The following is a 24,754-nucleotide window of genomic DNA, read 5'->3' on the forward strand; positions in this document are numbered from 1 at the left end:
GTCGGTGGAAGGATGTTTATTGAGCATTAAAGCAGAGACAAGTAGAAACAGAACTTTTCTCTCTGAGATGTTTTTCCTCTCGTTACATCTGGTTTGTCACAGAGGAAATGATCCATGTGTTTGACTCATAGACTGAATATAAAGGCTTTGACTGGGATGTGCTGCTGTTATACTGCAGCGCCACCTGTGGGTCAAAAGTAGAAAAGCCACCACGCTCTGCACCTGATGCAGAAATGAAAACGTCCCATTTTTAAGTCCAGAGTTTTGATCTTTTGTGTCAAAGACAAAACTCTGATTTTAAACTCAAAGTGATTTCAATGTGTTGAACTTTGTGTATGTGACTCTTTATAGAGGGTTTATCTATTCTGCTTGTGTTGTGTCATTTCAATAAACACATTCTTAATGTGAATAAACCCAATCTGGGCAGGAAGGTTGCTGGTTTGAATCCGGTTCAGATGGGGTCTTCCTGTGTGGAGTCTGCATGTTCTTCCCGTGTTTTCTCCAGGTGCTCCGGCTTCATCTCACAAACACATGCAGATTAGGGGTTGTGTAGATTGGAGACTACACACAAGCTGCTGCTGCTTCAGCCTCTGGATCCTCAGGACACAGCTCAGCCTCCGTCCACACACACTGTCCTCTTCACACTCATCTCCACCTGTTGAGAGAAGGAGACATCAGTGTCACAGAGACTCACTTCATCAGCTGTGAGTCAGTGATGCAGCTCATCCAGTAGAAAGAGCAGCAGGGACTTCAGTCCTGTTCAGAGGTGGAGCAGCTTCCTCTCTGCTTCATGTTCACGTGTTGGAATGAACACGCTAAGAGCTCAGTGTGTGTCCTCTGCATGTCAAAGTGCAGAGTGGACACCTGAGAGGTGGATTTACTGCTGTTACAGGTGAAGCCATGTTTCACTGTGTGTTGATGAACATCTGCTTCTGACAAACTGGGACCAGAGGAGACAGATGGACCTCAGCAGAGGTTCTGCTCTGTATGAAGAGCTCCTGGTTACCATGTGATGAGGAGAGGCTTCAGTCCCACTGACCTCAGAGCTGTGACAAAGATCCACCTGATCAGTTATTCACTGATGAAGTGAGAGGACAAACTGTCTCAGATCAGATGAAGACGACACCGTCTCTGTCCCTCGTGTGAGGCTGTCAGCTGTGGTCCAGCTTCACTTCCTGTTCACATGAAAACAACAACAACTGTCGTCTTCACGTCAACTCAATCACATGATCCCAAGCAGCTTGTGGCTCGTCTGATTGGCCGACTGTTGTCTCTCTGTGTCTCTGTCCAATCCTGACGTCTGTCCTCATTGTCCTCTCACAGCTTCACTGAGGAAACACTGAGGCCTGAACTATGAAGACACTTCAACATGTCCAGGAGATCTTTCTGAGATCAGCTCAACTGAACCTGACAGACACAGTCAGGCTAAGTGGTCACATGACGCTGGTTATCAACTCGTTAAGTTAACTCAGGTTTTCCTCATCGAGATCTGAGCATGCACATAAAAGGGGCGGGGTTTACTTTGTATGACCAATCACAGACCTGGACAGTTTGACTGACAGCAGAGCCTCATATTTCACAACCAGGATCAAACTGTTCTAAAATAAAAATCAGAGGAGAACAAACACATGATCCAGAATAAAAGAAACTCAGTCACAGCTGCTAAATGCAGGAAGAACAGCTGGTGAAACATCTGGATCGTGTCAATGTGTAAGTTACAGCGCCCCCTGGTGGCATCTGGTAAAAATATATTATGTGACCACGACATAATAACGTGTGAACGAGATAAATAACTCGAGGCCACGAGATCTGAATTTGTTGTTTACTAACAAGACGAGTGGAAGAGAAGAAGACACACACTGTCTCACTGTCTCTGAGGACACACACTGTCTCACTGTCTCTAAGGACACACACTGTCTCACTGTCTCTGAGGACACACACTGTCTCACTGTCTCTGAGGACACACACTGTCTCACTGACTCTGAGGACACACACATGGACCTGTCTCCAGGAAGCTGAGGTCATCTGGTGTTTTGGGGACAGGATGAGTCTGGAGACATTGAGATGTTCTGGGTGAGTTAGAGATCAACTGAACCAACCAGACGTTGATTTAAACTTCCCTTATCCGTCCCTTTAAGGAGAGTGAGCACCACACAACAGTGTAGAGTCAATGTGGTCAGTGGGCGGAGCTTCTATACGGGTTGATCTCCAACTTAACCTGGAGCAGGTTAGCCGTTCATCAGAAGTTACCATGGTGATTGACCTGGTTAAGAAGTGGACGAGCTTCATAGAACTGAAAAAACTAAACCTGAAGTTAACCTGATAACCACAAATCCTGCTTGGTAGCACAGACCCTGGATCTGTGATACTGACTGTGTTTAGTAACATACTGATGAAAGCAGCGAGGACTGACTCCAACCATCTACTGACCTCAGAGTCTCCAGTCGACAGGTTGGACTCTGCTGTAGATCAAGAAGCTCCTTCACTGCTGAGTCCTGCAGGTTGTTCCAGCTCAGATCCAGTTTTCTCAGATGAGAGGGGTTTGACCTCAGAGCTGAAGCCAGAGAAGAACAGCTGATCTCTGACAGACTGCAGCTCTTCAACCTGAATAAAGAATTATGAATATTAGAATGTGTCCTCCTGTTGTTGTGGATCGTCATCATGTCAACACAGACTCTCAACATGCTGCTGACCTCAGTCCAGTCTGTGACCTGAAGATAAATATCAGATCAGACATGTTGGACCATTGTTTCATTCATCAGCTTCTTCTCTGTGTGTTGGTCACTGAGCAGGTTTGTGTAATTAAACACTGTTTAAAGTAGGGATGGCTCCTGATGTCACTTCCTGTTTGTTTCTATACTTATCAACTGTCCAACGTGTTTCAATAAGAATGTGTTTTATTTTGAAAACCTGAGGAGGACGAGTGCTCGGCCTCAGTCCACATGTTATTTACTGACACTTTCTTAGTGATCAGGAGCAGGTGAGTGCAGGTGAATGGAGTTGATGAGGTGGACGTGACTGACAGGCTGGGTGAGTGACAGATGACTGAGGGACAGTGAGCAGAGCAGAACTGAGACAATTTAAATAAATAATGACCCAATAAGAAAGAAAGTGTGAAAAGTGAAGAAGGATTTAAGGACCTCAGAGTCTCCAGTCGACAGTTTGGACTCTCCAGTCCAGAACACAGCAGCTTCACTCCTGAGTCCTGCAGGTAGTTTTCACTCAGATTCAGTTCTCTCAGATGAGAGGGGTTTGACCTCAGAGCTGAAGCCAGAGAAGAACAGCTGATCTCTGACAGACTGCATTTCATCAACCTGGATAAAGAATAAAACTTAACTGTAAATTAAACTGAGTTCATATGTGAAAATAACAGACACATATTCATGTCAGCACAGACTCATAACATGGAAGATAAATATGAAATCAGACATGGACTAAAAACGAGTCCTGATTCAGTACAAATAGATTATTTGGACCCGGTCTCTGTCCTGCAGATCAGTTTAGGAAATCCAGAACTAAACTCTGTGTTTTAACAAGTAGCTGAATATTTAAAATGTCACAGATTAATTAATGAATGGATTCAAGTTATGTATGAAGAGGAATCATGTTAAATAGAATTAAATTAGATCAATTGTGTATAAATGTTGTTTATGGATATGAGATCTACAAAAGTCAGTCAGTGAACTGACCTCAGAGTCTCCAGTCGACAGGTTGGACTCTGTAGAAAACCACACAGCTCCTTCACTGTTGAGTCCTGCAGGTTGTTCCAGCTCAGATCCAGTTCGCTCAGATGAGAGGGGTTTGACCTCAGAGCTGAAGCCAGAGAAGAACATCTGATCTCTGTCAGTCTGCAGTTTTTCAACCTGGATAAAGAATAAAACTTAACTGTAAATTAAACTGAGTTCATGTGTGAAAATAAAGGACTTTGACTAAACATCACTGTCTCTGTTTTCAGACCTGAAGTCTGAGTCAAGTTGTTCTGGACATTTTCTTGAAATTTTCCTGCAGCCTCCTAATAAAGTTTCTGAGTGAGTCCATGTGAGAATAGAGCAGGTGAATGTCCAGAGGATTCACAGAGAGCGAGTGGACGTGAAACCTGAAGAACACAAACATCTCAGGATGAAGAAGAGGAGCCGGACACGTAGAAGACGAAGACGTCAACTTGGAAACACGAGGAGATTCCAGATCTTCTGGTGATGAGGGCCGACCCCGGTGTGGATGAGCTGTAAACAACAACACTGATCTTTCCACAGCAGAGTTTATACGTCATGTCCCGCCTCCTGCTGTTCTACAGGCTCCGCCTCCTGCTGCTCTACAGGCTCCGCCTCCTGCTGCTCCACCCATTCTTCATATGTGAAAGTCAAACTCCAGAAAATGTCCAGACACTATTTTACAGAGTTCATGACTGAAAACAGCTTGAAAGTCCTCGTGTCCTCGGGGTTCAGTTGTTTGTAATATGTAACGTCACCACTAGATGTCTCTTAATATCTTGCTGGACATGTTCAGGAGTCTCCACGTGGACAAGTGGACTACAAGACGACTCTAGCCCTCGGAAATGTCAGCCCGAATGCAGGGTTTTCAACAATAAATGGACTGCTAAGTATTTATTTGTGGCAATCTGTGTCGACCAGATTGCCACTCTTCGCATTATCATAGAGCAGTCACTAGAGTGGAACTCCCCACTCTATGTCAACTTTGTCGACTACGAGAAGGCATTCGACAGTGTACATAGAGAGACCGCATGGAAGTTATTGAGACACCATGGAGTGCCCACTAAGCTAGTGAACATCATTGAAAACAGCTATTCTGGAATGACCTGTAGAGTGATACATGATGGACAGCTCACGGAACAGTTCCAGATCAAGACTGGGGTCAGACAGGGTTGTCTTCTATCCCCATTCCTGTTTTTACTAGCCATTGACTGGATCATGAGAACAACAACAGAACAAAGGAAGAACGGAATCCGATGGACATTATGGACCCAACTGGATGACTTAGATTTCGCAGATGACCTGGCACTACTGTCACATAGCTACCACCAGATCTGCTACCACCAGACCTGGTGCAGCCAGAACCACCTGGAGCTGAACGCTTCAAAAACTGTAGAGATGGTGGCAGACTTCAGGAGGAGCCCAGCCCAAACCGCCCCCCTCACCATGTGCGACTCCCCAGTTAAAACAGTGGAGTCATTCAGATTCCTGGGGACGATCATAGCACAGGACCTGAGGTGGACGGAGAACATCACCTCCATCACCAAGAAGGCCCAGCAGAGGATGTTCTTCCTGCGGCAACTGAGGAAATTCAGCATGCCGAGGAAAGTGATGGTTGAGTTCTACACAGCCATCATTGAGTCCATCCTCACCTCATCCATCACCGTTTGGTTCGCTGCCTCCACTGCCAAGGACAAGGGCAGACTGCAGCGGATCATTCGGTCAGCTGAGAAGGTCATCGGCTGTGACCTGCCGGCTCTCCTAGACCTGTTCCACTCCAGGACCAGAAAGAGAGCAGGCAAGATCATCGCTGATCCTTCCCATCCCGGTCACCACCTGTTCCAGAGACTTCCATCTGGGAAAAGGTTCCGGGCCGTCAGGACTAAAACCTCGCGTCACCTGAACAGTTTTTTCCCCATGGCAGTGGGGCTCACAAACAAGCCCCCCCCATCACACTGACTCTGCTGACCCCCCCCCCCCCCACCCTCGCACATAATTTATAACACTACATTATTGGCACTACCACCAATCTTTGCACCTTAAAACCGAACACAACACATTTACTGTATATATTATTTTTTCGATATTGTTGTTTTTTATATTGATGTTTATATTGCTCTATATTGTTGTTTTTATATTGTTGTTTGTAAAGTGCACCAACCACACCAAGGCAATTTCCTGTATGTGAAAATATACAAGGCAATAAAAAGAATTCTGATTCTGATTCTGATTCTGAGATGCAAGACAAGATCAATACACTCGTAGAGACTTCCTCACAAGTAGGACTTAACATCCATGAGGGAAAAACTAAAAACATAAGGATAAATACAACTAGTACGGAACCGATCACCCTTGGTGACACCATGTTAGAAGAGGTAGAGTCCTTTACCTACTTGGGGAGTATCATCAGCAGTCAGGGTGGTACAGATGCAGATGTAAAAGCTAGGATAGGTAAGGCAAGGACATCATTTCTACTTCTCAAGAACATCTGGAACTCTAGAGAGATACGGGAAACGACTAAAATCAGAATCTTTAACTCCAACGTAAAATCCGTCCTGCTCTATGGGGCAGAGACATGGAGAATCAATAAGATCACAATAAATAAAGTGCAAACCTTCATAAACAAATGTCTCAGAAGAATCCTGAAAATCTACTGGCCAAACAAGGTCAGCAACAACGATCTGTGGACAAGAACAAAACAACCCCCAGCAGCAGACGAAATTGGACGAAGAAGATGGAGATGGATCGGGCACACATTACGCAAACCAGAGTCAAACACCACCAGACAGGCTCTGACCTGGAACCCTCAAGGAAAGAGAAGCAGAGGACGTCCTAAAAACACCTGGCGCCGGGACCTTCAGGCAGACACAAAGAGACTGGGAGGCACCTGGTCGCAGATAGAAAAGAACGCCAGCGACCGTGAACTCTGGAGGTCCCTTGTCGACGGCCTATACCCCAGCAGGGGTGCTACAGGCACTAACTAAACTAACTAAAGTATTTATTTGCTGAAGTCGGAGGTAAAGCCGGGTGTGTAGTTTGTGGAGAGCAGATCGCCGTGTTTAAGGATTTCAATTTGAGACGGCATTACGAGACGAAGCACACAGAGAAACACAAAAGCTTGACTGATGCTGAAAAGGCCGGGACATCGGAAGCTTTACTAGCTAAGCTACAAAAGCAGCAAGGCTTCTTTACCAAGCTTCACACATCCAGGGATGCAGCAACCAAGACCAGCTTTGTGATATCTCACAAATAGCTAAAAACAGTAAGCCATTCTCGGAGGGGGTGTTTGTCAAAGAGTGCTTGGTGGAGTCTGCAGCACTAATATGCACGGAACAAAAAGAAGCATTTGAGCAAGTCCCGCTATCGAGGCGAACCGTGACGAGAAGAATCCAGGACATTGCGGGGAATCTGGAACTTCAGCTGCAACGTGAAGTGGCCAGTTTTGACTTTTTCTCCTTGGCTTTGGACGAGAGCTGCGATGTCCGTGACACAGCCCAGCTACTCGTATTCGTCCGTGGGATAAAGGACTTCAAGATTACGGAGGAGCTGGCAGCACTGCGGCCAATGAAAGGGACAACGACAGGGAGCGATCTATTCACGGAGTTCGATGCATGCATGAACACGCTGGTCTGAAATGGGACAGACTGGCAGGTGTCACAACGGACGGCTGTCCAAGTCTGACCGGGAAAGATGTCGGACTTTTGAAACGTGTTCAAGATAAAGTGACTGAAATCGACCAGATCAGAAATTTGTATTTTTGCATTGTATAAGCATGTGTTGTGCAAGTCAGTGCTAAAGATGAACCATGTTATTGAAGTTGTCACTAAAATAGTTCACTTCATTAGGGCACGAGCTGAATCACAGACAGTTTGTTGCACTGTTGGAGGAGCATGAGACTGAACATGGGGACAGAGGCTACCACACAGCTGTCAGATGGCTCAGCCTGGGCAACATGTTAAAAACAGTACGGGACCTGAGAGCAGGGATTCAAGAGTTCTGCAAAAAGAAAGGCAAGGACATCCCAGAGCTCTCAGATGAGGACTGGATGGCAGATTTTGCATTGGCTGTTGATGTGACTTCACTGATGAATGAACTGAACACCAAACTGCAAGGCAAGGGCCTATTTGTTAATGAAATGCACAGCCTGGTGAAGGCTTTCATGAGAAAGATGCAGTTTCTTTCAAGCCAACTGGAGAGCAACAATCTCACTCACATGCAAACCCTGAAAGAAGCCCCACCATCAGCTGATCATCTTTGCAGGTACTCATCCATGCTAGGAGCACTGCATGGTGAGTTTTCAAGGCGATTGGAAGATCTCAGAATGATCGAGGATGAAATGCACATGATTTCCTCTCCCTTTACCTGTAGTGTGGATAATGCACCCAGTGATGTTCAGCTGGAACTCATTGACCTGCAGACTGATGCGGTACTGGCAGAGCATTTTAAATCAGGAGCACTGCTGGATCTTTACTCTTCTTTTAAGGAAGAGAACTTTCCAAACATAAGGAGACATGCTCAGAAGATGTTGGTTCTCTTTGGCTCCACCTACATATGTGAACAAACATTCTCACTGATGAAGTTTGCAAAATCCAGGTATAGATCCTCTCTCACTGATGATCATCTGGCAGCTGTGCTTCGGATCTCCACCTCAGACATTCAACCTGACTTTGATGCACTTGTGAAAGCCCAACAGAGACTAGATTTCTCTCACTGAACTGAAAAAAATCAGACTAGAAATGCTGGCATGTCAAGGCACCAACTAGCATTGAACTGGGACACTTTCTTTGGAGGCCTTTCTCTCAAAATCAAAGCTCAGTGACAATCGTTATAATATGATGTATCTTGCTTACTATTTGGAGAACAAAGACAATATTGTGGTGTCTTTAGAAAGTTAATAACCTCTTTCCAACAGTATATGGAACTTAAATGAGTTTTGGGGTGAATGTGCCTGTAACTAACCCTACATGTGTTGTTGTTTATATATATATTGAAGTGTCTTTCTGTGATTTTATTGTAAAAATGTTATATGATTTTATTTTGAAACAGTTCCGGTGGCGTTGCGGTCTTCCTCTGTGGACCAAAACTTCTAGAAAGAGGTTTTATGTTTGGCGACCCTCCGAGGAAGGACAATTTCTTACGGTGTTTCTAAGTTGTTCAAAGTTGTATTAAGGTGTACGGTGTTACAAGGACGGTTTGAATAAACAGAACATCAGTCAAAAAAGACCATCTGTCAGAGGATCTGTTACAGTGCCTGAAAATGACACTAATATAATGAGTCACAAATGATAAAAACGTTTACATTTTGTTTGTTTTGGTGTTTCTGGATGATTATTTTGCAGAAATGGTTATCCTTCAGGGATGAAATCAAGCCCAAGTCACACCCCGCGCTTTTTCATTGCTTAATCATAACATGCAGTACTCTTACCAGTCTTACCAGCTTGTCAAAACAATGCTATATACTGCTTTTATAATTAATATTATGCAGAATTGAGTTCAGCCTTTGGCCTGGCCCCCCACAATATTTTCCGTTTCTCATGTGGCCCCATGGAAACAATAATTGACCACCCCTGGTCTAAGGTATTGGAAATCCCCTGACTAGCTGTCTCACTGCTGTGAAACTGTCTATCTAGGTTGACAAAATGGCTGACGGTCAGCAGCGCCGGTGTGATGTGGGAATGTTTGCTCGCATTAAACCTAGGATTTATCACACCACGGATGGAGAAATAATAGTTGAAGATGAACTGCTGAATTTTCTACTGATTAAGTCGAGAACACTTGATCAAGATAATATCATAAAGATAGTTAAGTCCAGTTTCAGTTCTCAAAGGATTGAAACCTCCAAAGCTGTAATGGCAGAGCTGTTTCCTGATAGCAAACGCTGGTCCTCTCACAGGGGAGAGAAGAAAGACGAACATCAAAATGTGTTTGGCTGTGTTCAAGGAGAAAGGAGAACTACCAAGATTTGTGTCTCATTACATTGATGAACTGCCTCCCGTTTCATTCAAACATGTGGATGTTTCAGCGTTACTCGGAAGAATTCAGCAGATTAATATTGACGTTGATCTTCTGAAGATTTCTCTTACCTCGCAGGCAACCGCCTGTGAGGGACTTCTGGAGGTGTCTGGCTCCCTTAATGAGCGACTGTTGGTGGTGGTACAACCCCAGTGTTGCTGGTCCCAAATCGGGTGGCGGCGGCTCCTCCGTGGCAGCGGCACATGCTCCTCTTCGGCCTTCAGAACTCCCGCTGGGTGGCGAGCCTGATGCGCAGGGCCCGGGCTTGTGCTTGGCTATGGTGGAGACGGTGGTGGAGCTGGGAGGACCTCCTCCCACTGTCCGCGGAGCCCGAAGACAGGGTGTGGAGTGGTTGGCGACAGGTGAATCTCCGGGCTTGCCCCCTGCTCAGCGAAGTGAAAGAGCCCCGGAGAAGACGGAGCACCCAAGCTGGAGTACTATGGTGAGGGACGGCCGCAAACGGAAGGAAGTGTCAGAGAACTCAGCTCACCTGTTTACTGCAAAGTCTCGTGCTGAGAAACCCCAGGCCAGACATGCACGGAAAAAGACAGGGATTACTGGAACTGCGGTGATTAATAACGAGGAACTGTCCACTGTAAAAACGAAGATGGTCAGTGTGTTCGCCACGAAATTCAAGTTGAACCTTGATGCCGACACGCTCCGTCTCTTCCTGCAAGGAAAGATGAACCGCGAGGAGAAGTGCAGGAAAATTGAGACGCCACATTGCAGATTCAGCTCCTTCTGTGTTACTGCTGAATGGAACGAGTGGAAGGAGATGTACGATTCCCAGTTCTGGCCAGCTGGGTCAGTCATCAGACAATACTTCGAGCCTCGCCGTTCAAGAGGAGCAACAAGTGGGGTGATTCTGCCTGGAAGAGCGGCGGGAGAGATTTCTTGCCGTGAGGAGGATGGGGCTCTGTCGTGCCCTGGTGCTGGTTTCGTGGGGGTGGCCGAGGAAACTGACAGCCCCAACGTGAATGACACAGAATCATAATGCGCATTGTGTCCTACAATTCTCGTGGCCTCAGAGTGGGTCACACTGCTGCTGACAAGGCAAGGAGGCTGGTTGTGGATACACTGTTAGTCAATAGTGACGTACTGTGCATTCAGGAGACCTGGATGGCCAAACAGGATTTGGAAAAATTAAACTCTCTCCACCCTGACTTCCATGGTGCGGGTGAATCCACTACGGACCTCAGCACAAGAATCGTCCGAGGCACGATTGCTGGAGGGGTGGCTATTCTATGGAATACAAAATATGATTCCATGGTTAAAGTTTTACATTTAAATGTGGACTGGGCCATTGGGCTAGAGTTTAATTTTAATGGAAATCATTTTATTATTCTTAATATTTATACTCCATATGAATCTTATGATCATGTTGATGAATTTTTGAGCAAGCTTGCATTTGTACAATCTTTTATCGAAGATAATGACTCCTCTTGCATTTATGTTTTGGGTGATTATAATGCTGACCTATCAGATAATAAGTCTCTGTTTGCTAAACACCTGTTAAGATTCACTAGCGACACAAAACTAGTAATATCAAGTAAAGTGTTCTTGCCTCACTCAAGTTACACTTATGTTAGTGAAGCATGGAATACGACCTCGTGGCTAGATCACATTGTGTCCACTGTTGATGCTCATGCTTCATTGGAAAATATTGAGATTAGTTATGGGCTAGCCACCTCTGACCATATCCCCATTGCCATGATATTAAATGTGGACAACGTTCCCAAGCTGGATAAGTATGAGGGCAACAGCGTAGAAAAGATAGATTGGGAAAAACTATCTAATGATGATGTCCTCAAATATTGCGTCAGGTCTGATGAATTTTTGAGTAAAGTACATCTGCCCATGAATGCCATATGTTGCACTAATGTAAACTGTGATGACCCCTCTCATGGTGCAAGTGTGTGTGATTTGTATAAAAATATAGTTGGAGCTCTTCTTGAGGCTAGCAGGTGTTTATTCACTCGTTCCAGGAAGGCCAAGAACATCAAACCAGGGTGGAATAAATTTGTAGCTAGCCATCATGCTGAGTCCAATGCAGCCCATAGGGCTTGGGTAATAGCTGGAAGGCCCAGGCAGGGACCTGACCTTTATCATAAAAAGAAAATGAATGCAAATGATTCCCTGGTCAACCACTTCATGTATGCAGACGACCTAGCTTTACTACCCCCTAGTAGCAGTGGGTTTCAACAGCTACTTAACATCTGCACTAATTATGGGGTTGATTTGGATGTGAAATATAATGCCAAGAAGAGCCTGGTAATGGTGTGTAGGTCTAAGGATGACATGGATATTACGTTTCCTGCCTTTCATCTCTCTGGGCAAACTCTGGGGGGGTCCAGTAGAACCAAATCCTTAGGGCATATTATTACAGACACGTTAGAGGATGATGCCGACATGTGCAGACAGAGGAGATGCTCTATGTCCAAGCTAACATGTTGGTTAGAAAATTCCACCACTGTACAGTTGATGTAAAGATTCATTTGTTTAGAGCCTACTGCCCCCCCTCTCTATACAGCTCCACTCTGGGTGAATTACAAGAAGGAGAGCTTGCGTAAGCTTAAAGTAGTCTATAATGACTGTCTTAGATTACTCCTGCATAAACCCAGGAGTACTAGAGCCAGTGAGCTGTTCTGTAATATGGGTCTAACCACCTTCAAGGCCTTGCTGAGGAACCTTATTTTTAAGTATATGAGTCGGCTGGACCGCTCAACAAATTCTATAATTGATCTGATGACAGACCCTGTCCGCAGCTCTGTTAAGTACACATCTAAGATCTGGGAACCTAAATCTGAGTGCCTTTTTTAGCCCTTCTTTCCTTGTATATTTTTGTGTAATGTATTGATTGTATGTTTTTGTCTTTTGATACTGTGGGCCTTGAGCCTGTAATAAAGTTTAATAATATCTGACAGGATGGAACCCTTATTTGCTGATGTTTTTCTTCTAACTGGTACCGGGGAAGGAGGGACACAGCAGATAAGACATAGATGATGATCTCATGTCTTTCATGTCTATGATGTTTTTTTCATATCATCTCTTATGTGACGCCTCTTTGTATAAGTTCTGGCTTATGGAACTTGCAGCCAGTTGTTGTTGTTCCATTTTGAGCCCCTGTGCTTGTTAACTCTGCAGAGCTTATTTTTATAAAGACTCAAAAGCAACTCCCGTCTGAGAATTTCATTATTTCAAATCTCAAGATGAATTTCCATCACAGTATGAAGAGGAATTATGTTAAACTAGAATAAAGTGAGATAAATTCTGTATAACTGAGACATGTTGGACCATTGTTTCATTCATCAGCTTCTTCTCTGTGTGTTGGTCACTCAGCAGGTTTGTGTAATTAAACACTGTTTAAAGTAGGGATGGCTCCTGATGTCACTTCCTGTTTGTTTCTATACTTATCAACTGTCCAACGTGTTTCAATATGAATGTGTTTTATTTTGAAAACCTGAGGAGGACGAGTGCTCGGCCTCAGTCCACATGTTATTTACTGACACTTTCTTAGTGATCAGGGGCAGGTGAGTGCAGGTGAATGGAGTTGATGAGGTGGACGTGACTGACAGGCTGGGTGAGTGACAGATGACTGAGGGACAGTGAGCAGAGCAGAACTGAGACAATTTAAATAAATAATGACCCAATAAGAAAGAAAGTCTGAAAAGTGAAGAAGGATTTAAGGACCTCAGAGTCTCCAGTCGACAGTTTGGACTCTCCAGTCCAGAACACAGCAGCTTCACTCCTGAATCCTGCAGCTTGTTGATACTCAGATCAAGTTCTCTCAGATGTGAGGGGTCTGACTTCAGAGCTGAGGCCACGACTTCACAGTGAGTCTCTGAGAGTTCACAATCAACGAGTCTGTAATTAAAGAAAATATCAAATCTGTGAGAATTAAATAAAAAACACAACATTCATACAAAACGTGATCATGTGACCCTCACCCTGGTAAATCCCCTCTTTGTTAAAAACTCCTCAAGAGAATCCTTTCAGATTTGGTTAAAGCGTTCATTCAGACTAACAGAGGAACTCATTAGATTCAGGTGGTCAAAGGTCAAAGGTCAAGGTCATAGAACATGATTATGGCTTCTTGAACGTGATATCTCAAGTCTGTCTTCAGGTAATTTCTTCCCATTTCGACTCAAAGAGAAACTGATTCGATTTCAGTGGTCAAACGTCAAAGGTCACATGTCAGGAACCTGGAGGGACGGACACTGCACTGGTTGGTGATGGAGGACAAACACAGAGTGGGAACTCTGGTTTGACCAGAAAGAAGAAGAAACTATATTTCCTGCTTCTTCAGTTTAAAGGAACCGTCAGTGATTCTCATCCAAACACTGATTCAGTGATCGTCTCCTCACTCTGTGCTGTTTGATCATATTTATATATATATACATATATATTCATATATATGTATATATATAAACAGTATATACAATAACCTCCCTTGGACCCCACATGGTCGTATGTCTGAATCCTCAAACTCCAGCACAGTGATCACATTGGATTTCACTCTCCACATCTGATCTAGTTGAACTCATATGAGAACAATGAGAGTATATGAATACATAATAATTACATTACATGTCATTTGTCCAAAGCGACTTACATTTTTAGGACACTCAACATTCATGAGGGGCCATTTAGGGGGTCAGTATCTTGCCAAGGACACCTCGACATGCAGATGGATTTGAACCGGCAACCTTCTTGTTGCAGAACGCCCACTCTACCCCCTAGGCCACACCGCCCCATAATAATAACTTTATTAAACACACACACTAAGGATGCAACAATTAATCGACGTCGACATTGGTTAGGTCATAGTGTGTGTTTTTCAGCTGAACTAAATGTTGTGTTACCGGCTGATGGAAGCAGCTGAGGAGTGAACCATCTCACTCTCTTCCTATCTCTGAACATCGCGCATGTGCAATAGCTACAAAACACGGACCAATGGCATCGTGCAACACCATCGTGTACCAGGAAGTCAAAAGTATGGGAGAATTTTACCATGAACATAACCCGAAGAAAGACTAGCTGAATATTTGATTTTTTACTTAATTTTTTATATTGGCACTTTGCCTGTCTTTGGTTTTAAATGGACAAAAACTAGATTTTTCTTTCTTTTTGTATCAATAGTTGCTGCAAAGTTTATTAAAAAGGCATTGTTGAATAAAGTATTGATCATTGTTTTCAATCAAGCTAAATTTAAAAGCTGATAAATAAGAGCAATGGAGAATTTGTGTGATTCATAATCCGATTAGTTACTTAATCCGTTTCAATAATCGATAGATTAATCGTATATCAGAAAAGTCGTCAGTTGCAGCCGTAACGCACACACACACACACGAACACACACGAACACGCACACATGTTATTGATCATGTCTGGACTCACAGAGCCTTCCTGCAGTTCCTCACAGCTGGGATCAGTCTCAGTCGACCCTGGTCTGATGTGTTGAACTTCTTCAGGTCCAACTCATCCAGAACCTCCTCTGACATCTGCAGCATGTAGGCCAGAGCTGAGCAGTGGATCTCAGAGAGTTCCTCCTTTGATCTGTTCTCTGACGTCAGGAACTGTTTCATCTGCTGATGAACTGAGTGGTCGTTCATCTCAGTCAGACAGTGGAAGATGTTGATGCTTCTGTCAGGAGAAATGTTGTAACTCTTCATCTTCTTCAGGTTGTTGATGACTCTCTGGATGATCTCTGGATTGTTCTCTGTCCGACCCAGCAGGCCTCCTAGGACTCTCTGGTTGGACTCCAGACTGAGGCCGTGAAGGAAGCGAACAAACAGGTCCAGATGACCATTTGTACTGGTGAGGGATTTCTCCACGGTTCTCTTCAGGAGGTCATCCAGGGAGAAGATTCTGTATATGATCCAATTTGTTCCCAAGAAGTTGTTGAGTTCTTCTGTGTTCCTCTCGGTGTAACAGTGGAACATGTAGACTGCAGCCAGAAACTCCTGAACGCTCAGATGAACAAAGCAGTAGACTGATTTCTGGAAGATCACACACTCTCTTCTGAAGATCTCAGTACAAAGTCCTGAGTACACCGAGGCCTCTGTGACATTAAGACCACACCTCTCCAGGTCTTCTTGGTAGAACATGATGTTTCCTTCCTCCAGATGTTTAAGTGCCAGCCTCCCCAGCTTCAGGAGAACGTCCCTGTCAGCCTCCGTCAGCTGCTGTGGAGTCGTCTCATGTCCCTCACCGTACTTGTTGTTCTTCCTCTTTGTCTGAACCAGCAGGAAGTGTGAGTACAGGTCAGTCAGGGTCTTGGGCAGCTCTCCTCTCTGGTCTGTGGTCAACATGTGCTCCAGAACTGTAGCACTGATCCAGCAGAAGACTGGGATTTGACACATGATGTGGAGGCTCCTGGACGTCTTGATGTGTGAGATGATTCTGCTGCACAGCTCTTCATCACTGAATCTCCTCCTGAAGTACTCCTCCTTCTGGGCCTCAGTGAAGCCTCGTACTTCTGTGACCCTGTCAACACATGCAGGAGGGATCTGATTGGCCGCCGCAGGTCTGGAGGTTATCCAGACGAGAGCCGAGGGAAGCAGATTCCCCCGGATGAGGTTTGTCAGCAGCACGTTGACTGATGACCTCTGTGTGACCTCAGACACAAGCTCCCTGTGGTTGAAGTCCAGAGAAGGTCTGCTTTCATCCAGGCCGTCAAAGATGAACAAAGGTTTACAGACAGCGAGCGTCTCTGCCGTGAGCTTCTGTAACGCTGGATGGAAAACATGGAGCAGCGTGAGAAGACTGTGCTGCTGGTCCTTCACCAGGTTCAGCTCCCTGAACGAAAGCACAGCCAGCAGACCCACATCCTGGTTCTCTGAACCCTCTGCCCAGTCCAGAGTGAACTTCTGCACCGAGAAGGTTTTTCCAACGCCAGCGACTCCGTTGGTCAGGACGACTCTGATGCTGCTCTGCTGGTCAGTGGAGGCTTTAAAGATGTCGTGGACCTTGATGGGAGTGTCCTGGAGGATCTTCTTCTTGGAAGCCGTCTCAAGCTGCCTCACCTCATGTTGAGTATTAACCTCTTCACTCTGTCCCTCTGTGATGTGGAGCTCAGTGTAGATCCTGTTGAGGAGGGTTCTACTTCCTGTTTCATCACTTCCTTCAGTCACATGTTCACATCTCCTCCTCACACTGAGCTTATGTTCATCTGAAACCTCCTGCAGACCACGATCTGCTGAAAGACAAGAAACAATGTGAGAGACAGAGAATCTGAGAATCTGCTGATTGTTTTCATCAGATACAGAAAAACTACAGAAAATAAAAGCTTTTTAACTTTGTGCTTTTCTAACGATGTTAAATGTTGATGCTGTATGAAGGAACAAAATAAAACCACATGTGCTGTTGTCAGAAGTGAAGACATCAGCAGACACATGTACAGTGCTGCTCTGACAGGCTGTCTGACCTCCAGCTCCTGTTCTGGATCTTTTTCCACACTGGGGACAGGAGGAGTCTCCTGAAGAACCAGACTGGTCCCAGTATGAGGTGATGCACCGTCTGCAGAACCAGTGTCCACAGCTGGTGGAGACTGGATCCTTCAGGACGTCCTGACACGAAGCACAGCAGGACGACTGCTCCTCCTCAGAAACATGACTCCTCTTCCTCTCCCTGTGAAGACATGTCCTGATAACTCACATGTCACAGTCACAGGTTGTCATCACTTCTGTCAAGGAGGTTTTGTGTTCACCCAGTATGTTTGTGTGTTGGTTGGTTCGTTAGTGGGATTATAAAAAACAACAGATTACCAGTAAACTTGATGGAAGGTTGTGGTCTTTGAACCAGATCGGGGGGGGGGGGGGGGTCCTCTTTGACAGACATGTTCAGAGGACTGATGTTTACCAGTGTGTGGAATTTGGTGCAGATCCAAATCCAAATGAGTCTCTAGTGGATTTCAAAGTGGTTTCATAAGGAGCGTGTTGGTTCTTGGTGGAGGTCTGAGCTCTTTGAGTGATTCTGAGAGATTAGTCACCAACTTCAATGAAGCTGTGTCCTAATGCAGGGGCCACACTAGAGGAAACTAGATCCTCTTCAGAGCAGGTCCCAGTAGAAACAGTCTCTTACTCTGTGGGTGAGGGTCCAGGTTCTTTACTGAAGAGTGGAGGAACTCCCATGGACCAGTCACTCTTCAGAGACAGACATCTGGACCCTGGAGACTCTGCTCTCAGTCTGTGGTCCTGACCTCTGCAAACACAAACATGTTTTATTCAGAACTCATCATTCACTGGTTCATTCTGTGAGGATTCAGTTTGGAGGTTCACATGTTTGTAGCAGGTCTCTTACTTTGTGGTTGAGGGTCCAGGTTCTTTACTGAAGAGTGGGGGATCTCCCATGGACCAGTCCCTCTTCAGAGACACACAGCTGAACCCTGGAGACTCTGCTCTCTCCTCTTCCTCCTCTTGAACACTCATCTTCAGTCTGAGAGGAGAAACACAGTGAGCTCAAACACACACAATGAAGCCAGGTAGTAAACTCAGTGTTTCTTCAAATAGAACAAACGCTCCTACACTGTGTCCCTGTTGTCACGTAACCTGAGACAGTTGTAGGTTTAATGTGTTGGACTCAGCCAATCACAGCGTTGAGTCAAACTGTTGATTGACTGACAGAAGTTCATCCTGAATCTTCTTCTCTCTAAAGAACACGAGTAGAAAACTGACCCAGAGTCAGTGACAGTGAAATAATATGAATGAATAATATAAATGTAGCTGATCACTCACCAGCCTCAGACTTCACGTCTCCTCCGTCTGCTCCTCGAAGTTAGAACGAGTCTGAACACTTTCACTTTCACTGGAGGCTCCTCCCCCTCTCTGCAGTTACTGGAAATCACGTGACTGTGTGTGGGAGTGTGTCCAGTGTAACGGTGTGTGGATGAGGGGATGAAACACCACCACTCAGTTCGATTCCCAGCGTGTATTTGCCTGTGGGGACGATACAGAACCAGTAATGTCCTCCCGGTGTCTGATGTCCGCACATCAGCTCCTCAACATATAACAGTGCAGAACTTAAAACAGGAAATGGGCGGAACCCAGTTCACCTCCGGGAAAAAATCACTGACACACATCAAAGTCAAACTAACACAAATATTACAAGACGGCGAGGACAACACAATCATAACATCCGGTCCAACATGTGCTTCGTCTCACGTCTGGAATTATACATTCTTCATAGAAAACGACAACATATAGACAAAGCATCTCGCAACACAACTCATCCTCACAATGTGCAGCGCGCTGTGAGGAGAAGGAAGTCACACACAACCCAGAGATGCGCAGGAGTGATGCGCAACAGGAACTCACCCTGACTCGTGTTGTGTAGCAGCTTGTGTGTCATGAACTCTAGAGAATCAGACCAACGCAAAGTGAACGTGTCCTGGTAACTTGTGATCAGTGATGAAGAGTCAAGTGAGCGCAGGTCCGAGGAGGAAACACTGAGCCCCACCTTCAATGAGTAACACTGATAAACACTCATACAGTTCATATCCATCTCAGGGAATCACAACCAGTGGGAGTTCCCTCCCAGCTGTGGAAGCAGGGTATGAACTGGACTTTGAACTGGTTTCCATCTGTTCAAGTGTTTAATAACACGTGTTTTCACAATCACACTTTACATCAGGGTCACCAACGAGTGGAGAGTCTTCACTGTGGATCCCAGTAAAGCTCATTATATATATATATATATATATATATAAACACACATACTGTACATATATAACAGAAGTAAAAATGCACTTTAACTGAAGGAGCTGTTTGATTCTCTCAATGAGGAGAAGAGCTTCTATAGTTCAAATATTTTCTCCTTCAGCAGAGGAAACACTGGAGCTTCCTTTAGGAAAGGAAATGAGGAAACATCCTCCAACAATTCATTCAGCAACATTTCAAGTGATCCAACATCAGTTGAACCGGGACACGCCCACATCAATATAATATTAACAGCTCCTGAGTGAATCCTCACATCTGCTGAGTCAACACAAAAACCACCACAACCAAATACTAAGTCATTTTGATTCTGTTACAGAAACAAACCATTTCTCCACTTATAAGGTTTCTCCAGGTATTTTCCTCAGAATTATTTATATAAACCTCAGTTTTATTTTCATTTACAATTAAATCTAATTTGCTGTTAATTTCTTTGAGTAACTGATAAAACTTTTCCTCTGTATGAACTGAAACAATCTTCAAGACGTGTCGATCTGTTTTAAAGAAGAATTTTACCGCTGTGGCTGAGGGGTAGAGTGGTCGTCCTCCAACCTGAAGGTCGGCGGTTCGATCCCCAGTCTGACCCATCTGCATGCCGAAGTGTCCTTGGGCAATATGCTGAACCCTGAATGTCCCCCCCCCCCCATAGAATAAATGAGTGCTGGGATAGATGCACTGTGTGAATGTAAAACCTTTGAGTCATCAAGACTAGAAAAGCTCTATAAATACAAAACCATTTACTACAACTTTATACATTTAGGAAGTTTCTCAATAAAGTTTCAACCTCCACTGTGAAGTCAACTGTCCGACTGTAGCTGAACACATCAGTTATTTAGTCTTTAGAACAGTTTAATGTTTAAACTCTTCACAGGTTTATCACCTAACTCAGCCTCCTGCATGTATATTAATGGTGATCTGAGCTCTGATTGGCTGCTCCTCACGGCCTTTATTCAACCAATAGAAAGTGAAAACAGTCGAGATTAAATCAAACATCCTGAGGAAACTTTATTTAAAAAAACAAAACAAGATTTAAAAAAGTCTATACAATAGGTGAGTGAGGGGGTGGAGCCTCTTCAGGGACGGGGTGGCGGTCTCATTCCAGGGGGGGGTGGTCCTAAAACACAGCAGAGGGGTCACATGGTCAGTTACAGCTGAATGATAAAGTTGCAATCTGATTGGCTGCTCAGAGAAGATCCTCATGTCCTTGGTCACTGTGTACCTCTCATGCCGGGGGGTGGGGGCCTCATGCCGGGGGGCGGCATCCCCATCGGAGCTCCTCGACCTGGAGGCATCCCCATGGGAGGTCCCATCGGGGGTCGCATGCCAGGGGGCGGGCCCATCATCCCTGGAGGCGGAGCTCCTCGGCCCATTGGGGGCGGGGCTCCTCGTCCAGGTGGATACTGAGTGGGGGCCCCGGCGATGCTTGCGCCAGCTGCTGCCGCAGCCACCGTCCCTCGGCCCTGCGGCGTCATCACCTGGAGACACAGGAAGTCAGCGTCACCTGAACACACCCACCTGGGGACATGAGGACATCGCTGCTATAGCTACCTGCTGGGAAGGCCCGCCCACTCCTCTGACGGGGCCGGCGAGTCCGGCCGGAGCCTGAGGCATCGGCGCTCCCGCAGGAACCCCCCGACCAGCGGCCCGGCCCACACCTGGCCCCCCCGCCACACCCGCCAACGGGACTCTGGCTATACCAGTCTGAAAAGGGGGGGGGGGGGGGTCAGAGGTTAAAGTTTACAAACAGACCGTCGCCACGGTTACTCAGGACAACACCCGGCCCAGGTCATACTCACGTCTTTAGGGGGGGGGCCCTCCACCGTCATGGAGACCAGGTTCTCTCCCCTCAGCAGAACCAGTCCCAGAACCCTCTTCTCCTCCCGCTCAGGCTGCTTCGAGTTCTTGGGCCTGAAATAGAAACCTGTTACCCACAATGCCCTCTGACACACCGACAGCTACATTCTCAAATATGATGTGACAACAGTGATCAGATCAGTGAAGTTGTTTCACACAAACATGTTGTGTAGTGTGTGTTTGTGAAGCAGCAGGTTGTCGGGTCCGACTCCTTCTAACAGGAACATGTTAAAACACTTGTGGACTCTGACATGTTACACACATGTTACTAGGAGGCTGCAGGAGAAGATCCAGAGACACTGACTCAGACATTAGTTCTCACAGAGAGAACCTTAAGAACATGTGAGGAGCACGTGAGGAACACGTCTGAAATCTGCTTCAGTTTACTTCAACACTTTTACAACGATGCTCATGTGATCAAACGCCTCCTACATCATGTGATCTATTGATGCAGTAACTTCTGATTCAGTGAATATGAGCTATTAGGTAGAATTAATCATTCATAACTGTTTGAAGACAAATCATTTCCCAACATGTCATGGTATAAAGATGTATGAATAAACACATTAACACTGGTCAGGTGACGTGGACCTGTGAACCTACTTGATCTTCCTGAACTCGTCGCAGTCGCACAGAATCAGGTTCATGTGTTTGTCGAAGGCTTTGAAGGTTCCGATGAAGATGCGTCCGTCCTGCAGGATGCATCTCATCCTGAAGTCGATGTGCTGCAGCATCTTACTGCTCTTTCCCACCGTCTGAAAACCAATCAGAGACAGGCGTCACCGTGACATCATCACCTTCACACAACGAAGCAGCAACTCCAACTGATCTGAGGTCTCAGAGAAGTGATGTTCTGATTATAACAAAGTCAAGACAGAGCAGATGACACCAACCAGAGTCCCGCTGTACTAAGTGACTTCAACAGATCCAGGATCTGTGTGATTATCCAGTGTCATTGAACCCAACGATGTCCTGATAACCTGAACTGTCCAAGTGAACTCTGAGTTCTCCATCAGCTCGGTGCGGTCGCTCCCCAAGCACTATGATTTTGGGGGGGGGGGGGGCATTTTCATGTGGTATGCACCACCACTTCAAAGTGTCTTCTTGCCCCGACCTCCACATTCGACGTGAAACCAGGTCACGTGTTCTGACCATTAACCTCCTCTACCGGACGTGGAGATGCTAACGGACCTAGCCACACGCTGGAGTGTCCGAGGGTCCATGAACGCACCTCGTAGGAGACAGAGTCCTTTAGTCCAAACACTTTGAGTCAATGACGTCGTTCCCAGTTGAACATGAAGGTCGGGGCTTGTGGTCACTTGATGACATCACAGCAGCAGCATGTGGTCACTTGATGACGTCACAGCAGCAGCATGTGGTCACTTGATGACGTCACAGCAGCAGCATGTGGTCACTTGATGACGTCACAGCAGCAGCATGTGGTCACTTGATGACGTCACAGCAGCAGCATGTGGTCACTTGATGACATCACAGCAGCAGCGTGAGGCAGGTAATGTTTTATTACATCAGAAGAATCAGTCACTAGTTACTTCAGCTGTGATGGATTCTGCTGCAGCTGTGTGTCTTGGATAAATAAATGCATCTTAATCTTGATCTGTTTCCCCTGAAGCCCCCCCCCATCAGGTATCTTTCCTCCTCACCACCTCTGACCTGCGCTCACTTTACACTTTAACCATTAACACCATCACTGATCTCAAGTTGTCACAAGTTGTCAGGATGCCTCCAGGACTTCCTGTGTTCCATCCGCCTGCTGACGGACCTCTCAGTGGTTGAACTTCACAGCTGCAGAAGAAGAGACTTCCTGTTTATCCAGGAACATGAACTCAGCAGGTTTTTAAAGATCAGCTCAAAGTGTGATGATGAGAAACCACCTGAGGAGCAGAGTCACGTGTGGACCAGTGGAGCAACGAGTCCCAGTGCAGTGGAGCTGGTTCACATCTCAATACATGTCCGTATATAAAAGATAAATCACTTGATATTCTGTTTCCCATGTTTCCCAGTAGATCACATTCTAGTGGAGCGTTACTGGAACAGGCTGTACCAGTACACAACAATGATCATCTCCACAGTCGATCAGGACGTTTCCTGTCCTCTAACAACACGTAGGACTGGGACTGTTTACCACGGACACTCTGGATGTTTGACCAGATCCCAGCCCAGCACCAGGATTGGACTGGGAGCCTCCAGCTGGAACCAGTGGGTCATCTTTTAATCACGTCTGACTTCCAGGACACTGGGTCAGAGTAACAGTTGGGAACCGGGAGTCTCAGCTTCTCCAGCAGTGAACAAAGGAGCAGCTCCAGGTCCTCATGGGACCGCAGCTCCTGGACCCGCGGCACCAGGCCGAGGCCCGGCGCTGCCGAGGCGGAGGACAGTGAAACCAGGGACCAGAGGGACAAGAGGGACCAGGAATCAAACGTGTGATGAACCGGGAAGCTAGCCGGGCAGCTAGCCGGTGAGCTAACGGCTAACCGAACTAACACCGATCGTAATGGCGCCTGGTTTCTCAGGACGTCGGTGACTGACCGGAAACCTGTCGATCACCGACTGTCGATCACCGACTGTCGATCTGATTAATCGGTTGAACGCGCGTGCAGCTGCAGCTCGTCACCGACGTTCACTCGACGTCCATTCAAACTCCCGCCATCGTCCCATTGACCCGCTAACCGGAGAAATACGACGGTTCCCGCGGCGGGCCGCGTTCAGACTGTGTGTCCGGTAAACACTCACCATGTCTGCGGTTCTGATGGCGCCGATTCACGCAGGATTCACCGAACTGACCCGCAACTGAAACTGCGGGATACGCCAGGCCCGCTTTTACAGGCAGCTACAGGATGTGACGTACAGGAAGTGTGTGTCAACGGAACCACTCCCCCGAAACAGAGAGAACTTGCAAGGTTCCTTTTGCACCTTCACTGTTCACCGGTGTTTGGAAGTAACTGAGTACTTCTACTCCACTACTGGATAGGACAACATATACAGCACAGACACTTAGGACATACCCCTGAAGGTACTCTGAATACTTTAAGTACACAAAACACTACTTCTTTGTATTCTGAATTTTTATTGATCAAGTTACTGATCATGTTATTGATCATGTAACTGATGTGATTGATCATGTGATTGATCATGTGATTGATCATGGAACTGATCATGTTATTGGTCATATGAAATGATCATGTGATTGATCATGTGATTGATCATGTTATTGATCATGTGATTGATCATGTTATTGGTCATATGATTGATCATGTTATTGATCATGTTACTGATAATGTGATTGATCATGTGACTGATCATGTGATTGATCATGTTATTGATCATGTGATTGATCATGTGATTGATCATCTGACTGATCATGTCACATGAAAATAAAATGACATGTACATCATGTGATTGATCTTGTGATTGATCATGTGATTGATCATGTGATTGATCATGTGA

At 45.8% G+C, this 24,754-nt stretch overlaps 2 protein-coding genes across 2 annotated transcripts; both read right to left on the bottom strand.

Annotated features, from left to right (window-relative positions):
- Positions 1-19,120, bottom strand: LOC133972482 (NLR family CARD domain-containing protein 3-like). Its single transcript, XM_062409973.1, has 10 exons — positions 19,037-19,120; positions 18,458-18,658; positions 18,248-18,371; positions 18,024-18,158; positions 17,805-17,924; positions 17,149-17,351; positions 15,120-16,920; positions 13,413-13,586; positions 2,431-2,604; positions 1-655 (listed from the first exon to the last, which is right to left on the bottom strand). Exons 4-10 carry the CDS (start codon positions 18,149-18,151, stop codon positions 646-648), a joined length of 2,610 nt encoding a protein of 869 aa, XP_062265957.1. The 5' UTR covers positions 18,152-18,158; positions 18,248-18,371; positions 18,458-18,658; positions 19,037-19,120; the 3' UTR covers positions 1-645.
- A 1,295-nt stretch (positions 19,121-20,415) lies between these two features.
- On the bottom strand, positions 20,416-24,199 carry snrpb (small nuclear ribonucleoprotein polypeptides B and B1). The gene is made up of 6 exons (XM_062410698.1): positions 24,041-24,199; positions 21,893-22,044; positions 21,232-21,343; positions 20,984-21,136; positions 20,655-20,910; positions 20,416-20,549 (listed from the first exon to the last, which is right to left on the bottom strand). Exons 1-6 carry the CDS (start codon positions 24,041-24,043, stop codon positions 20,509-20,511), a joined length of 717 nt encoding a protein of 238 aa, XP_062266682.1. The 5' UTR covers positions 24,044-24,199; the 3' UTR covers positions 20,416-20,508.
- Positions 24,200-24,754: the final 555 nt, after the last annotated feature.

Source organism: Platichthys flesus, chromosome 2 (assembly GCF_949316205.1).
Source record: "Platichthys flesus chromosome 2, fPlaFle2.1, whole genome shotgun sequence".
Lineage (NCBI taxonomy): Eukaryota > Metazoa > Chordata > Actinopteri > Pleuronectiformes > Pleuronectidae > Platichthys > Platichthys flesus.

Bases quoted from the DNA above. Each gene is read 5' to 3' on its own strand.
- LOC133972482 (XM_062409973.1), bottom strand. From the start codon at position 18,151: ATGAGTGTTCAAGAGGAGGAAGAGGAGAGAGCAGAGTCTCCAGGGTTC. The intron at 17,925-18,023 runs GTAAGAGACCTG...TTGTGTTTGCAG, and splicing joins CCTGGACCCTCAACCACAAA to AGGTCAGGACCACAGACTGA. The intron at 2,605-13,412 runs GTCCTTAAATCC...TTCTTTATTCAG, and splicing joins TGTCGACTGGAGACTCTGAG to GTTGAAGAGCTGCAGTCTGT.
- snrpb (XM_062410698.1), bottom strand. The intron at 21,344-21,892 runs GTAGGTTCACAG...TTTCTATTTCAG, and splicing joins GACGAGTTCAGGAAGATCAA to GCCCAAGAACTCGAAGCAGC. The intron at 20,911-20,983 runs GTAGCTATAGCA...CTGTGTCTCCAG, and splicing joins TGGGCGGGCCTTCCCAGCAG to GTGATGACGCCGCAGGGCCG.